This window comes from Mixophyes fleayi, chromosome 4 (assembly GCF_038048845.1).
Source record: "Mixophyes fleayi isolate aMixFle1 chromosome 4, aMixFle1.hap1, whole genome shotgun sequence".
Lineage (NCBI taxonomy): Eukaryota > Metazoa > Chordata > Amphibia > Anura > Limnodynastidae > Mixophyes > Mixophyes fleayi.
In genome coordinates this window covers 325180606-325196878 of record NC_134405.1, presented here as the reverse complement: position 1 = coordinate 325196878, position 16273 = coordinate 325180606, and the positions used below count along the sequence as shown (strand labels likewise).

The 16273-nt window shown below is 37.6% G+C and overlaps 1 protein-coding gene across 4 annotated transcripts in view; it reads right to left on the bottom strand.

Annotated features, from left to right (window-relative positions):
* The window catches only part of PHF21B (PHD finger protein 21B), a 69333-nt gene that overhangs the window by 38084 nt on the left and 14976 nt on the right, over nt 1-16273 (bottom strand). For 2 of the 4 annotated variants that reach the window (XM_075210250.1, XM_075210252.1), the window contains exon 2: nt 5153-5440. In XM_075210250.1, coding sequence (XP_075066351.1) covers nt 5153-5440 — 288 coding nt within the window. The remainder of the gene's footprint in view (nt 1-5152; nt 5441-16273) is intronic. The other 2 variants (XM_075210251.1, XM_075210253.1) reach the window with 1 other exon arrangement.

Genomic DNA, 16273 nt, shown 5'->3' with positions numbered 1-16273 from the left:
TAGGATGCTGGGGCTCTACAGACACAGTTACATGTTGTTGGTGAATAACTGGGCTGGTTTAGCTGCAATGATTGCAGTACGCTGTGATCTATAATGTAGAAAAACAAACTGGATTTATTTTAGATTTCATCTTCAGCTCATACACAAGAATCCTAAAGGGATGATAGTTACATAACACAGCTCTATATATATCTGCAAACAGCTGCTTACAGCGGCAGAAATAGCATTAAACCTGAATATGGACAAGTGCTTTCTGGCGGTCGCTCATATTCTCTTCTTATTAATGAAAACAGCTTTACAGAAATACATTTAACGCAGACAGTTGGCTTTCCTCCAAAGATCTTCATTTCCTAAATTAGACTCTTTATTACACGAACGGAGATGTAAGTGCTTCTTTTTTATATATAAATGTCTTATAATGTAACATTTTTAGTAAAAGCATTTCTCGTTTGGAGAAAATCACATTTTCCTGTAAGTTTACATTCACCCCGGAATAAAGCACAAATGTAACTATGTCCCAATACCAGCTCCCTTTATAAATAAATGACTAAAAACAACGACATAGAATGCATGCAATAACATTCGTTTGCTGATGAATGAAATATAAATCCATTTCTAAGTGAACCTTTAAAGTTAACTATGCATTAAAAGTTAGCAAATATATATATTTAATAAGCTATCTCTGTGTGTAATTTGTTTATATTTATATATTAAATGTATGAATTATATACTAAAACAAGTTTTAACAAAAGTAGATTGTGCTGAAGCATCAATTGCTGATTACCATATCTGCCAACACTACAAGATAACAACAACAACAACAAAAATAACAATAATAATAATAATAATAATAATAATAATAAAAAATAAAAAATAAAAAAAAATCAGGCCAAATAGGTCCACCCAGGCCCCTAATCCAGCCAGACCATGTCCCTAATAGCTAAACCATTTCCTGTGAAACTACTAGGCCACACTGAATTTCCCAAAGGAAAGACACAGTCAAATTGTGCTATAGGAATACATTTTTAATATGGACATAGTGGACCGAAGTCATTAAGGGAAGTAAGGCAAGTTTTATCCTGGTCAAAACCATGTTACAATGCAAAGGGTGCAAATTAATTTATTATTTTGCATATAAGTTAAATACTGGCTGTATTTTCATGTAGCACATAAATACTTGATAGCTTATTTGTACACTGACATTTAAAGTTAATCTAGGACATGCCTTACCCCAACTATAAATCTGTCCCCACATTTTAAATAGTTTTGCCAAGGTTCAAAGTTACTCAATTTTTTTTTTGCTTTACTTTCCTTAATGAATCAGGCCAAATGTCACCATTAATGCACTTACACACAATACCTACAAGGACGTTGAATACTAATAAAGTAAAAAAAAAAAACACCTTTCAGTGTTAGATGCTCTATGCAATGTACATGAACACATTGTTTACGAAATATCCAGAGACAGAGCAAATAACAAAAAGGACCTTAACCATGATAGCCAACCTTGAAATTTTAGGAAATGTGCCTGAACATCCAATTCTCCTTGGGAAGATTACACATAGTAGGTTTTGATACATTTCCAGGAAAATTACACTTTCTATTTTTTTCCCCATTATCAAAAAATAGGTTTCTTCTGTTATCAGCAGAAACAGCAAAGGTGGATTCTGCCTTCCAATATCCTGGCACCTGCTACTGGGGTGTTGGGGTCAGATATTATGGCAGGATGAGAACTCTTTATCTCAAAATGTTTGGAATTGACATCACTTCCTCTGTGCAATTATCATGGAGCTTCTTGTTGGCTTTGTACCTTCGAGTCGGAAGTTGACAATTTGTGTGCCGGAAATGCTTCCACTGGTACTAGGAGACAGTATTAGGTGGGAGGCCTATCTGACCAGGAAAGCGTTAAACATTCTGTTCTTCCTTCTGCTTTTAGACTCGAAACGGCACAATCAAGGAAACTAATGCTCAGATGCCTAGAGAATATTGACTTCAAATGTCATTAGTCATGTTAATGAAAAGCTTGTAATTAAGTGCTGTCTTGTCTGTTACACTAAACCTTTATAAGAGCTGGAAGTGGCCTTGTTTTTTTTTTATTCTTCTACAGAACCTAAAAATAAATCTGAAGCTTTTCTCTTTGCATGAATCCTTCTTGTTCATTAAATTATACATAGTGAGTGAGTACCACGCCACAGCAAGACAACCTCATTTACAAGCAGTTTTTCTGCTAGTCCCAATAGCATTAATGGCTTTATTCAACAACGGAAAAGTTTTATTGAAATGTCAGTCGTCAACAGAAACACAAGCAGCAGTACACAACATTCAAACGTGAAAAATTATATATCTAAACGTACCTCTATGCAGTGTAAAACAGCCGATATTCTACCATGCATTAAAGTGGTATAATCAGCGAGTAGTGACATTATTACTGCAGCATTTATTATTCTGGGAACTATTAAAACCACTGCAATAAGCAGTAACATTGCGCATAATGTTCAATCATACACCAGTAATAGTCCTTTACGCCATTATATGACCTACAGCAACCTTATAAACTACAGTAGGAGCTATGTTGTCTATCACATAATATTATACACATGAGTTTATTTGTATAAACACATGTATATAATATCTGTATTAACTGTGAAGTCACCATATCAGGACTCAGGAGCACATTAAGGAACTATTCATTGGTCCCTTAGTATCTTTATAATTTACATAATGGTGAACATTATTATCCATGTACATTTGTTAGATTTAAATTATTATTTTTTTTTAAAATTTGCAGCCTGGTTACACAGTGATTGGTGTCTAACAGCGCTGAGGTCAAGGGTTCGATTACAACCAATCTGTGTGTGGTTTGTAGGCTTTCCCTATGTGTAGGTTTCATCCCACAGTTCAAAAATATACTGATAGTTTAATTGGCTGCTGACTAAATAGGACCCTGATGTGTGGTTAAGGAAACTAGACTGTAAGGGAGTGAGTGACAAGATATCCTCTGCATGGCACTGTGTGATATAATTGGCACTATATAAATAAACCATAGTAATGATAGTATTTGTTTGCAATTTTGGTTTCTGTTGAAGGGTTTCCTCCACCTTGCCATATTAAACCCTAAACACCACACCTGAGGGTGATCAGTGCATGTAGAGGACATCGCGTGACTTTGATATCAGCATATATATATTCCTGTCACATACATCTATGGCAGTGGGGAAAGAAATCTGCTGATCATGAAGTTTACAGTGAGAAGTTATTTCAGCACCATGGACAGTGGGGAAAACTGACTTCTGTTATTCTTACTTTCTGCTGTCTACAATTATACAGTCCTGAAGGATTGCAGGGCGTTGATACTCCTGAAACTGGCCGGTCCGTACCACCGGCGTTCCTAATTATGGCTGAGAAGTGGTGCAGGAGCAGATACAGAACTAACATCTCCAAAACTGACTTCCTCCTATCTGTGAGAGTAACACATATTTTCCAGCAACGGTAAGAAGTAATGCTGAATCCCCACTAAAAACAAGCTCACACGATTCTAAACTTGATGCACAAAGGCATTTGGATTTAGTTGGTAACATTTGCTAATTGCTAGTTTAATTAAACAGTCTTGTTCTCTACAAAATGTAATAGTCGCACAATCTGCTCAGAACACTTGTGTAGGATTTTCTGTTTGGCAGAACCCTAAAAATATGGATTTGATTATCCACGGCCAAAATTGTGAATCATCGGGGCTGTGCTTAACAGTCACAATCCATTTCTGCTCCAGTGAATCGTTTAGTAAGCTGGGATGTCAACACCTCTCCGCCATTCCCTCTGCAGTCATCTCATTTGTGCCACAAGCATCGAACAAGGAAAACCAGCCATGTGTTATTAAATGTGCAAACTGCTAACAAACATGTAACAGTTTCATATGATCAGATATCAAGAAATAATAATACAAGGTGCAATCCTTGCTAATGAAACAAATTTCCTTTGCACTAAAATGCAAATGAGCAACAATGTATTTCATTTCCGAAAAACATAAATGCACATAAAATCACAAACATTCTTATATATAAATGTCAGTGTTCTATTTCATGTGCTGTAAATCTTCAGAAAGCCATGCACTATAAATCATGTAATCAATCAATAAGGGCCATTCTTATTTGGGATCCCAATTTCTGTTATAATTATATCCATTATCTACCAGATGGTGCAAAGTGGAACTTACTAGCTGAGCACACAAAGGTTGGAATGAGCACAACTAGTCACCCTGAATGTTCATGAAGCAACGGGAAGAGAGATTTTCCATTGTAATAAGAATATAATAGAGGATATCAAACTTTCTAATATGGCTGTGATTGCAAAATGTGACCTCTGGGGGTGACACACGTTGTAAATGTTTTATGCATTAATAAAAAGAACAATAATTAATGTAAGCTAAAGATAAAAACATTTAAAAACAGAACTGCAAAAGATAAACTAGAGGAACCATTTAAGACAAAATAAACCTATCTACAAAATTCCTGGAACCTGGGGTTTATGTATACGGGTGGTTTCCATAATTGGGAGCACCATGCCTTAAATCTACTAAAACACATTTAAAATGACAACTTTGTTTCCCCACACTGCCCCTGGTATTTCCCTCCCAATAAATTGTTTAGCAGCGCTTCTCATATTAACTGGAAGAGGAAGCACTTAGTCATCGTGTCTGTATGGATTACAAAGTCCCCAGAGAGCAGCAATAATTTACAATCTGCCCCATCTGGTTATCTAGACTTCCTGTATAACAGGTTTCCATAAGAGGTAAAATAGTTACTAAAATGTATCACTGTAACAAAGTTCACCAACTCCAATACATAAAAAGGCTAAACATGTAATGTCAATAAAAAATAACTTGCTATACACTTTTAGCAGAATACCTAGTACTTGCAGATTCTTCATATATTTTTTTTTTTTTGGGGGGTGGGGGGGGGGGTTTACTCCGTTCAACCAACTGAACTCTGAACCCGCTGACATATACACTCCCTGATATGACTGATGATGAATCTGCAGAAAGGTTTGCTAGATACACTCTTCTAGAGAGTGAATCTAGCAAACACATAAAAAGTCCTCAATGACAGACTTGTCCTTTAATAAACTTTTCCTAACATTGGATGAAGATGGTACATACCTGGGCATAGGGCATCTCCGAAACCCTCCTTGCTGTCATGTTTAAGGAACTCCCCACCAGTCTGCTGGTTGTTTGTAGGTTAATTGGGGCGGTCTGGGGGGGCTCTGCACTGTTTACGGCTGATGCAGCTGAGGCTGTAGCTGTTTTCTGCCCATTGAGATGTGCAGTCACCATAGTGACGGGTGCTTTGGCCGGGACGACTGAGATGGCAATGCCCTGACTGCTTGGTGCCTTGATGAGCGGGATGGGCTTGGCACTCCCCACAGGACAGCTCCGGACCGCCAGCTTCTACCAGGCAAGAGAAACAGAGGGGGGAAAAAAAAGTGGTGAGTTCAAATTGCTACAGACACAAACCCAGTACCCTCCTCCTTGTCTCTATGCACCTCCTTCTGCACCACCTACTACAAGAGGCAAAGGCACAAAAGGGACATTTTGCTGCAAATATTCAGAGTGCACCATCTGGCTCTGTTATTTGCATTACATGCTCAGAACAGAGGAGAACTGAATCAGACAGCTCGTCCCACACAGAAGGGAGCAGAGAGATGAACACCGCACAACAGCACACATCCTCCTGATGAAATGACTCCAGCCGGGCAAACTTAGGTGGCCGTTCTGATTGTTGTACATGAAAATTGCTCCATTTATTGCTAACTACAAGGGTCTCTGTTGCTGTGTGAATCCAGCTGAGCTGCCTGCGGAGAACACAAGACACAGAACCAGGAACATACATTTCCCTGTTGTCTCAGAGGCTTGGGGAAAAACAAGGAACACTTATATATTCTCCTCGTTTCTAGGGCTGCTTTGTAGCTAAGACAAATCAGGAAACCAGACAAATCAGGGGATTTATGTAACCTTTTTCAGGAAAGAATATTGTTTTCTTTTCAAATATTTTTCATGCATTGGATATTAACCGTGGTGCAAAATAACATTTAAACCCAAGCTATACTTGTTTTCTCCCCTAAGCCTTGTAACATGTTTACAATGAATGTGAAACTAGATGATGTGGACTCATATATCCATCTATGCACAAAAAAAGTTCTTGAACAAACAGTAAAATTACTGACAGGAAGAGAACTATTTCAATACAGGATAAGATTGTGTTTTTTTTCCCAAGCACAAAAATTTTTTTTTTTTTGCAGACGTCTCTGTATTGTTTAATGAGTCTTACCAGCATAAGCTGCTCTGTAATTAGTATGAAATATCTGTCCTGCCCTTATTGTACATGTGTGTCTCTTCTCTATAGGCCCCATAAAAGCCAGGTGGGTTGATTTTTGTTCATCACTACGGTTCAGGGCATATATTACAGACAGAACACAGCAGCAGGAGACCAGTATGCCTGATTACACACTGGCTGACCGCAATCTTCCCTGGCTCTGAGCTTTCATTCAGGAATTGTGAGAAATTACAACCAGATCTCTATGACACTTAGAGATAAAATAATGAATATTCAGTCCCTGGGCTCTCCTGAGGATTAACACCAATATCTAGAGGATAAATAAAGTAAATAAAACATGTTTTAACCACGTTCACGGTAGATAGATTTCATAGTGTGGCTTTCATTATGATGCTCAAAGATTTAATAAGATTTTCATTCAAAAACCTCCCCTCCCCAATCCTCTGAATAACTCGGTATCAGTGACAGCCCCACTGACTCCTAGAACAGTGTGAGTTCCCTTTCACATTTATTCTGTATTTTATGCTTGCCATAAAAGATACTACTTTTCCAAAATACTCATTCAGGATCTTGTGTCTTTCCAGTCTCAAACACTGTAACATGGGTCGTCTTACCAGTCTCCCACCTCTCAATTCTCCAATTCAACCAGGACAGGAAAGGGACCGAGAAGTAGCACTGGCAAATCAATTACACAAGCCGTCATTTGTGTACATGCCTCAAAGAAACAAGGGACTGATGATGTCAGAGAAGCTCTATCACCCATTGGGTGGCTTGTGTCACCATCAGCCCAGTACTGTAGTAGAGGCAGAGTGCAGGTGCAGCCCGTTTGAATAAACGTTTGGGAGTCCAGACAGGTCCAGGTATACTGTCAGGCACAGCAGCCCTTTTGGTCTATGTCAGAGTTGCCATATTGTAAGTCTGGGTTTGGTCTAAATGCATCAAAAAATTGTTCTGTAGCTCTATCCCTTTAATTGTTGAGTTTGTGCCTTATAACATTTAGTATACAATATAAAATCACATCACAGACTCACTGCCTGCTTTATACCCCCATGCCAACATGGCTTTATCACGCTTAAAACCCTTTTCTTAGGCTGCTCCTTATCCATACAACTTCCTACCTTACAATAGCAGCCTAGCAAACTCATTCACACATTCAAACCTGCTGTACATTAATAATAATAATAATTATAATTCCCCTGCATTGTATATTACTCCCTGTTCTGTATTCTTCTTAAGTTAAGCACAGCCAGTAAATAAATGAGCACGTCCTTTCTGACTGAATGGTGACTGGAGGTGGGTGAATGGATAAATGGTTTCTTAATTAAGACTGAATTCTTAAGTTACTGGGAATTTATTTCATGAAGCCCAATTCAGAGAAAAGAGCACTCGTAATACTAACCACAACACATTTAAAGTTAAAATTTCATAACAGCTGCTCTTTAAAGATGAACATGTGTTCTAAAAAGCAATGTAACCTGAATATTTGTTTGACTAGGGTCCTCTGGGCTTGACCAACCCTCCAATGATATAATATCAAACCCAACTGATGACAGACCCCTCACCCTTATAAAGGCAATGGCTCTTAAAGGTATGATAGGTTCTGCAAGTAGACTTGGTAAAATCTTTGTAGAAGTTAGGTGAAGATTACCGACTTTGGCTACGTGTTTTTATTCCAGCACAAATTTGTGAAAGCAGATAGATGTAGACTATTTATTTACATTGTTACTATAGTACAGTGTTATACACATATTATTATAATAATATTATTATAACTAATATACCCATCACATTACCAGCTTAATGCTTTCATGCCTCTCAGTTCCAAGCATTTTACACAAATGACTATCCATAAATATCACTTAAATCCACAGTAACAGCATGTGGCTAATAAGGCTAGTGTATTTCAAGTATGAATATCATGTAGAATTACAGCTGCTGCTCCCTCTTTAGCTGAGCCTTAGTGTAGAGGCTGTGTGCGTTTCACAGCAGTAATACTGGACCCTTCAATAAACCCACTATTTACTACTTGCATCATAATATGCTTTGGTAAATCCAAACCAATAGTTCCAGGAATGTAATGTTGGAACCAAACTTTGGGCTAGATTTACTAAGCTGCGGGTTTGAAAAAGTGGGGATGTTGCCTATAGCAACCAATCAGATTCTAGCTTTCATTTATTTAGTGCCTTCTACAAAATGACAGCTAGAATCTGATTGGTTGCCATAGGCAACATCCCCACTTTTTCAAACCCGCAGCTTAGTAAATCTAGCCCTTTGTGTGATTTTTATAGATCTCGGCTGTTGGGAATTGTACAGTTCCTCCACCTCTGATCACAATCCTGTTTTATGATTTATTGATAAGTATGTTATTGAAAACACAAAAAAAAACTATTAAGCTGATCCATCTGTCTGTCTCTATGAACTCAATAAATAGGTTTAGCCCTTTCTGTGACATACTTGCGTTAGAATATATGTTCTGGAACACATCATTACAGTTCAAATAAGTACAAGGCAAAACACACATAAATATAACGATGGCCACCTACAACCTGTACTACAGTAGATCTCTGAATCACATTAGTGTCATCCTATATCTTATCCTAACACTGATAACTATTTGTCAGGGTTACATGTAATTGAATATTTTTTTATCACAAATGGATACATTGCAATTCTTTTAATATTTGCAAAGATCCACTGACAATTACAACAAAATACACGTGCCAGGAGTTCACCCAATGACACAATATAATAACAAACTATACCATGCTACAGAGTTTTCTACATTATTATACAGTAAGCTCTGGATGTGACTGTAATCTCCATTGCAACAAAAACCTGCAAATCAATATTGTCCTCTTTTCTCAAGTGTCTTTACTACGGCAGCTGCACACCGCCAGCCTGATATTGTTTCCAATAGATGACAAAGAGTATGTAATAACACTGACTCAGGTGACAAAAGATCAGTGTGATTTCTATCTTCCCGAGTCGTCGTTTCTCCCTAAACCAGTGCAACAATGTTGCTATTCTAATGTTTTATAGACCGTGATATTTGGGGGAATGATTTGTTGGAAGTAAATCAATCAGACATAAACACACTGCGGCACTGATCAATACTGACACTATTTTATTGCATTGTTTCTGGAGCATAGCTATATGCCCTCCAACGGGTGTAAAGTGTATTAAAAGAAGAACAGTACATCTACAGTGGTATAAATGTGAAAAACCACTATTACCTCATACCATTATATAGCGCCACTAATTCCGCAGCGCTGTACAGAGAACTCACTCACATCAGTCCCTGTCCCACTGGAGCTTACAGTCTAAATCCCCTAACACACACACAGACCGAGAGAGACTAAGGGCAATTTTTAATAGCAGCCAATTAACCTACTAGTATGTTTTTGGAGTCTGGAACAAAACCCACGCAAATACGGGGAGAACAAACAAACTCTACACAGATAAGGTCATGGTCGGTAAATCAGACTCATGACCCCAGCGGAAGAAGTGCTAACCACTGAGCCACCAGGCTGCCTAAAATATCAGTGCAATATTCAGGACAGGTTTCAGGGCAAGTGACACCTGACTTGATGGCCAAGGCAGCTGTCCAATCAGGTTGCTTTTATAAACTGTGTACAAAATGCACATTCCACACTACAATCTTTCTGCATCTGTTTGACAAGAGACTCGGCACTCAAACTCTTACTTCAAATTTGTGAGAAACATGAAGTTGGCTGAGCTAAAATACTCTGTGCTGCCTTCAACAATGTAATACTCTGATTGGTTACAGGTTGTTCTAACCCCACCCACCTCACCCTCTACTTGTCCTTGTGTAATTAGTTTAGAAAAATCAATGGAATGGGAGCTCTGTCACTTCAAAAAATACATATATATCTGTGCAATAATCTCACCCTTCATCCACTGCTGAACAAACTCATGGACACACAGCTATGTTTAATAACATAATTCCCACTTCCCAATGACCAAGGCAGACTTAGGCTGCGTTAACATTACAGCGCTGACTGAAGGAGCGTTAACACTTCTTTTAGAGAACATTTACAACCACTATTACCCATTCACGGCTTAGTCCACGCTGAAAATGCTCCATCCAGTATATTAGACACTTTGGTGTTTAACACATGCAAACCAGTAATGGGCAAATAGTGCTTCTCACACTATCAATGGTCCATAAGACAAGTACATATTTCAAATGGAAATGCTGGTCTCTAGCTCACAGCCAGACCTTCAAATGCACTCCTAAGATGTGTTACATAAAACGTTCTCCCAGCGCAAAAAAACCCATAATAATATAATATATGGATATTGTTAAGAATTGTTCTGCATGGACTATCCCACTATCATTTCTGTTCTGCTTCAATTTCTTGTTACTATCTTTAGTTTACCGGGACAAAACAACTTCCACCTGCCCCCTCCCCTGGTAATGTACATACAAATTTGGTCATCCAATATGAACATTTCTCAGTCAAATGGCACATATATAGTTACGTGTGAGTTTAAAAAGAAAAAAAATAATCAAACTTGGCAAAAAAATTGCTACAAAAAAAAATAAATTGGTTTGAAATGTGAAATGTTATTGGTAACTGTTTTACATAAGGCAGCATTTATTCAAAGTGTAGTGGGCCTATGAATTAATTTTGCCCCGGGGGAGATGATGAAGAATGAGATAAAATCATGACAAATGGGGGAGGGAAAATAGGTCAGGAAACAGAACAACTAAAAGTGGTATTAAAGGCAAATATATATATATATATATATATATATATATATATATATATATATATATATATATATACATATACTATTACTAATTACTGCAGTGTGCAGTGTAATATGCTTATTTATACAAGCAAACAGCAATAGCTGCTGCAGCATGTGAATCTCCCGGGTACTTACTCTATAACAATGAAGTTAAGAGTTGACTTGTACATGTGTTAGTGATGATTACAACTTAGTATAAACTGGCTTTCCTTATTTACTGTAGTGTTTGGTAATTGGGAGCACAGGTCCATCTGCCAGAGTGTTTGTGGCCCCTCCATAAAACCATTTGTATAACCAGCCAGCTGTTTCTTCTTGGACTCACCCCCCAATTAGGATTTAGAGTGGGATGGTTGAGAGAGAAAGAGGAGAGGCTGTAACAGTCCCCTTGACAATATACTATGGCATCCATCTTTATTCATACAAAGCAATGAATAGTAAAATATAAAAAATAAAGAACATTATAGAGTCTGGGACATCATAAAGAGCATACGTTGAGCAATTTACAGGAAGCATTCAGTATTTTATTCAGATTTTAAGTTTAACAGTAACTAAGTTTAATTGCAAACTTAAATGTTTTTAGCATGTTTTAAACACACTATTATTCTGTTATAGAAAATCCCATCAAACAGTAAAGGACCATGAAACTCAATTTAACAGAAATTCTCTGTAATTTTGTTTTGTATGGATGCCACTTGCGTTGCGCCACATCTGATCTAATCTGCCTTGAAATATAATCCAACTACACTGTGTTTTATTTAATGCAATTACAAAATCGTAACCATGTTCCACAGGGGATTTCCTCGCAGACCATTTACAAAACAGCTTAAAATAAATGGAATTTAAACAGGGCTACATTTATTCATCTGCTCTCATAAACAAAATCAGTTTAAAAAATACATTTATTTATTCAATGATCAAAGCAATCCTCTCCGACTTGGAGATAACAGATATTACACATGAATTTAACAACGGAGCCATAAACCATTTACAGACTAGATCTACTTCAGTCTAGTTAAAGAAAATATGTATAAAGAGCAACACAAATACAAAACACATTCATATAATCAGGCTCACAATACACCATACATGTTTAGCTTGTGTCCACAGAAGGTCAGGCCTGCTTAAAGTCTGCTTGTCCCCTACACACAGTGGAGTTAAGCTGGGTACACACTACACTGTTTTCATCCAATAATCGGCTCAAACAGCCGACATACGACCGCTCATTCAAAAGTCGGGTCAGTGTGTGCAGTGACACAATGGTCGAAAGTCTGACCAAATGGACGATTGTCGCCTCATTTGGTTGGTCGTACCGTTTAATATTTTCGTTCCAATCTCGTTTCCGCTGTGTAGTGTGTATAAACTTCCGACCGATCCACAACAGTGAGTACGAAATTATAGTCATTGCTCACGACAACATGGCTGTAAAAAGTCGCTAACGGGACGTCCGCTCTTCCCTTTCTCGTTGTAAACAAGGCTAGTGTGTATGCAGTCCATGGACCGAGCGATCCCACCATCAATCGCATGTAAAATTGCTCGGCATAAAAAGTTGGTCTAAATTTCTGTAGTGTGTACCCAGCTTTAGTCAGTTTGCGGGTGAACCATTGTCCATGAGAATGCAGTTTAGGAACCAGTGACCTCACTGAGTCATGAGACATGGTTTCCTAGTGAATTAATAGAGTGATTTTTACTTGAGTCCAGGCTGATAAGGCTGCTCCTACTGTGTGAAAGGATGAACAACCAGAAAGTCCAGCATTCAATGATGAGCATCACAAAAGATATTTGATTGGTTTAGTAACACTCTGTCGCTCTCCCAAAACTAACCGTCATTGTGCTATTAAGATACATACTTCTGCCACAGTGATCACTTAGTCCCAATATGCAAACTATTAAAATAGGCAGTATGCATGCAAGACGCCATATACACCAGCTTACCTGGCTGGAATGGTTCGGGCAGAGTCTAAACCCTCTGAAAAGACCTGTTAAAATATGTCACCCTGTGCCAAGAGGGTATTCTGGGAAAATAAAATGCCTATAGGATTCACTTTCATTTTGTCAGATTTACATTTTGCTGGAATGGACGTTAGCACGGGGTAAGCAGAGTTACGAGCAAAACCTGGACCTCTCTGTGCAAGAACTAATATATAAAACAGTTACAGCGTTGCCTGCAATACTTGATCAACCCTGCCATCTCCTGGTGTGGAACAGACATACAGCACGTTTACTCCACCATAGAAATGTTACCTGTGCTGTACATACTTCTTCTGAACTAACATAACAGTTTATCAGACCCAAGTAGTTTTAGATGTATACGTGAGGCAACATAACTGAAGTGCCATCGATGTCATGTGACATAGTGCAGCCAATGAGATAGGAGTTTAACATATGGCCAGTGATGAACCGGACGAATGAATGGTTCTCACTGCATCGCTAATCCGACAAACTCTTTAAACCTGCAACAGTTCTGCAACCTGGATTTCAAGCCATTAAACCTAAGACACCAGGTGGCTCAATAGCCAAATGTCGTTTGGAAACTGCTCAATTAAATAAATGAAACTTCCTGTATTTTCACATAACTCAATATATTTACATTAGCTATGCATGAGTGTATGCTAATCTTCCCTGTTGTCAGCCAATTCAGACCACAGCGTCCTTCAATACTTACAGACATATAATCTGCTGTGTAGAGGAAAACATTTCCAGCTACATTTGTATTTAAAATATCTTCAGTTCTGATAAGCTCCTGAAATCTTTACTTATATATTTCTTTATAAAAGCACTTCTATAAGGCAAATTGTCTTTTAGTTGTATCAGCATGTTAAATCACCAGGATTACTCAGTATAAGAATTGCTATTAGATGGCAAACTCTCTATTATTATGATTATTATTATTTTTTTACGTTTTCATAAACAATAACTATACTGGAAACAAAATCATGCACTAAAAACAAAAAGAAAAGAAAAAAAACTAACATTTTGCAGTATTTATTGATAAGAGCTCTATATAAACACAAAGTGGTGTCACCACTGTACACGAATACATCGATGCTATTGTCTAACTTAACAAATTAACAGATGTTGTCCTTTAAAGGGCAAAGGGGAAAGGTCATTTCAGGGCACATTGCCATTTTGATTTTGTAGGTTCTGTAACAACAGCAAATGCCATTTAACTCTTGGGAGAAATACTGTACACATCACATCTTTGTGTGTTAAGCTGGGACTGTTAATGACACAATCACGTTTTCTTTGTCTAGAATACGTTTGGATCTTACAAAAGAACCTTATTGTTATAAAAACGTTCAGAATCTTACACAAATCTGAATCTAAAAACTGATGTCAACAGAATTGTTTTTATTTGGACACATTTTGATAACATGTCACAATTTTAAATACTACATTAAATAATTAACTCTTTCCTAGACTTTTCTTATGCTCCAAAAAGATGTTTTAATTACCACAGAATGCAAACGGTTTATTGTTTTCCCACGGTCAATAGTGAAGATTCCGAGCTATACAGTTTACTTATCCAAGCTATACACTAGTTACAATGCAGGTAGATCTTCAAAAACATGTTTTAGACAACAAAATCATTTATCAGCTCATTTTAGTCCTTGTCAGTGATATCACTAGTTTCTAAATTGCATTCTAGTGATGGTTCAGACACCAAGATGCACCTTCCCCAGGTATATTACCTTGTTCTAAGGAGAAGTCATATATGAAAGTTATTTTCTCTCTTTTGGTGCTTTTGTCCCAAACTGAGACTACTGGATTACTGTGAGAAACATAATCAGGTCTTAAAGCAGAATTTTGGGAGGAAAAAACTAGGGGTTTTATTTAATAAGAGGGGTTGTTCTAAAGTAATAGTAGGATGGTGTTTTGGAGGTATATTTATTAAACTGTAGGTGGACATGTTGCCTATAGCAACTAGACAGCTAGAATCTGATCGGTTGCTATAGGCAACATCCTCACTTTTTCAAACCCGCAGTTTAGTAAATATACCCCCTGATGTTTCAACGTTGACATATTTCCAAAGTTCACATCTTCAGATATTTCCGCCTCCCGGACTGGCGGACAAGTCTCCCGAAAGTGGGACTAAGCGTGCACCTTCTTGTGCGCATATTGGACAATCTAAGCCCACTAGTGCAAAACTTAGGTGATTTGCACTGCGCATCCAGTGCACATCGCAGATGAGGTCCAATCTATACATAGTTTGTTATGGATTTAATGTACATTTGCACCTTTGAGTACTGTTAGAAAATAACTCCCTATGGATGATAATGTTACCTAGAAACAGCGCCTGCAGTATTGATGTTCCCCCCTCAAATTTATAAAGACAAATGTGCAATAAAATAACGTTCCTAGTCAAGGCTGTATTAACCACACAATCGAACTAGACATAAACTAATTTTCTTTCTTCTTTTTTTTAGTTAATTGATTTTTACCAACCACCTAATTAATATAGGGTGTATTCAATGAATGCCTACTCTACGTACTAAACAATTAGTGCCTAAACATTGTTACAGATAGTGTATAGAAATAAAGGATGAAAATAACCCCTGATCTTTGTAGAAGTAAAGCCACTTATTGAGATGGAGCCATTAAAGTTAGACCGCAAACTCCACACGTGCAAGTTTAGTCGCCATGGCGTACATTCTGCAGAGAGGAGAGGAAGAGTCGAAAAGAAGGGAGGATAAATTACTATGCGTAACTCCATCTGCAAACGGCTGCTCCTGATCTGCGATGTAATAATATGTGTTGCTAAGCTACAAGCTGTTAGAGAAGTTCATTAAAGGACATTTTAAACAAAGCTGGCAGACATTGAAAACTAACAACTGAATATTTGGACCTATTTTGTATAAGTGCTAGGAATGACTAAAAAAAAAATACTGCTCTATGGGAAGAACTCAATAAAGAAGGTTCATTTTCTCTCTAGTCCATAGTAATGTTTTTATTCCGTCTGTTGCTGAACAAGTAACAACGCTGCTTGCCAGAGAGACATACCTGCAAGAGCACATTAAATATGTTCCTGAGATAGCATAAGATTATTTATTTGAGCTAAAGATAGAACACGTGGGGTTTTATACACTACCGAAGCTATAGAATCCTTCAGTTCATAGTAGTCAAGGTTTAAACTAAACGAGAGACTGTATCACCTGTCATTGATAAAAACAAAA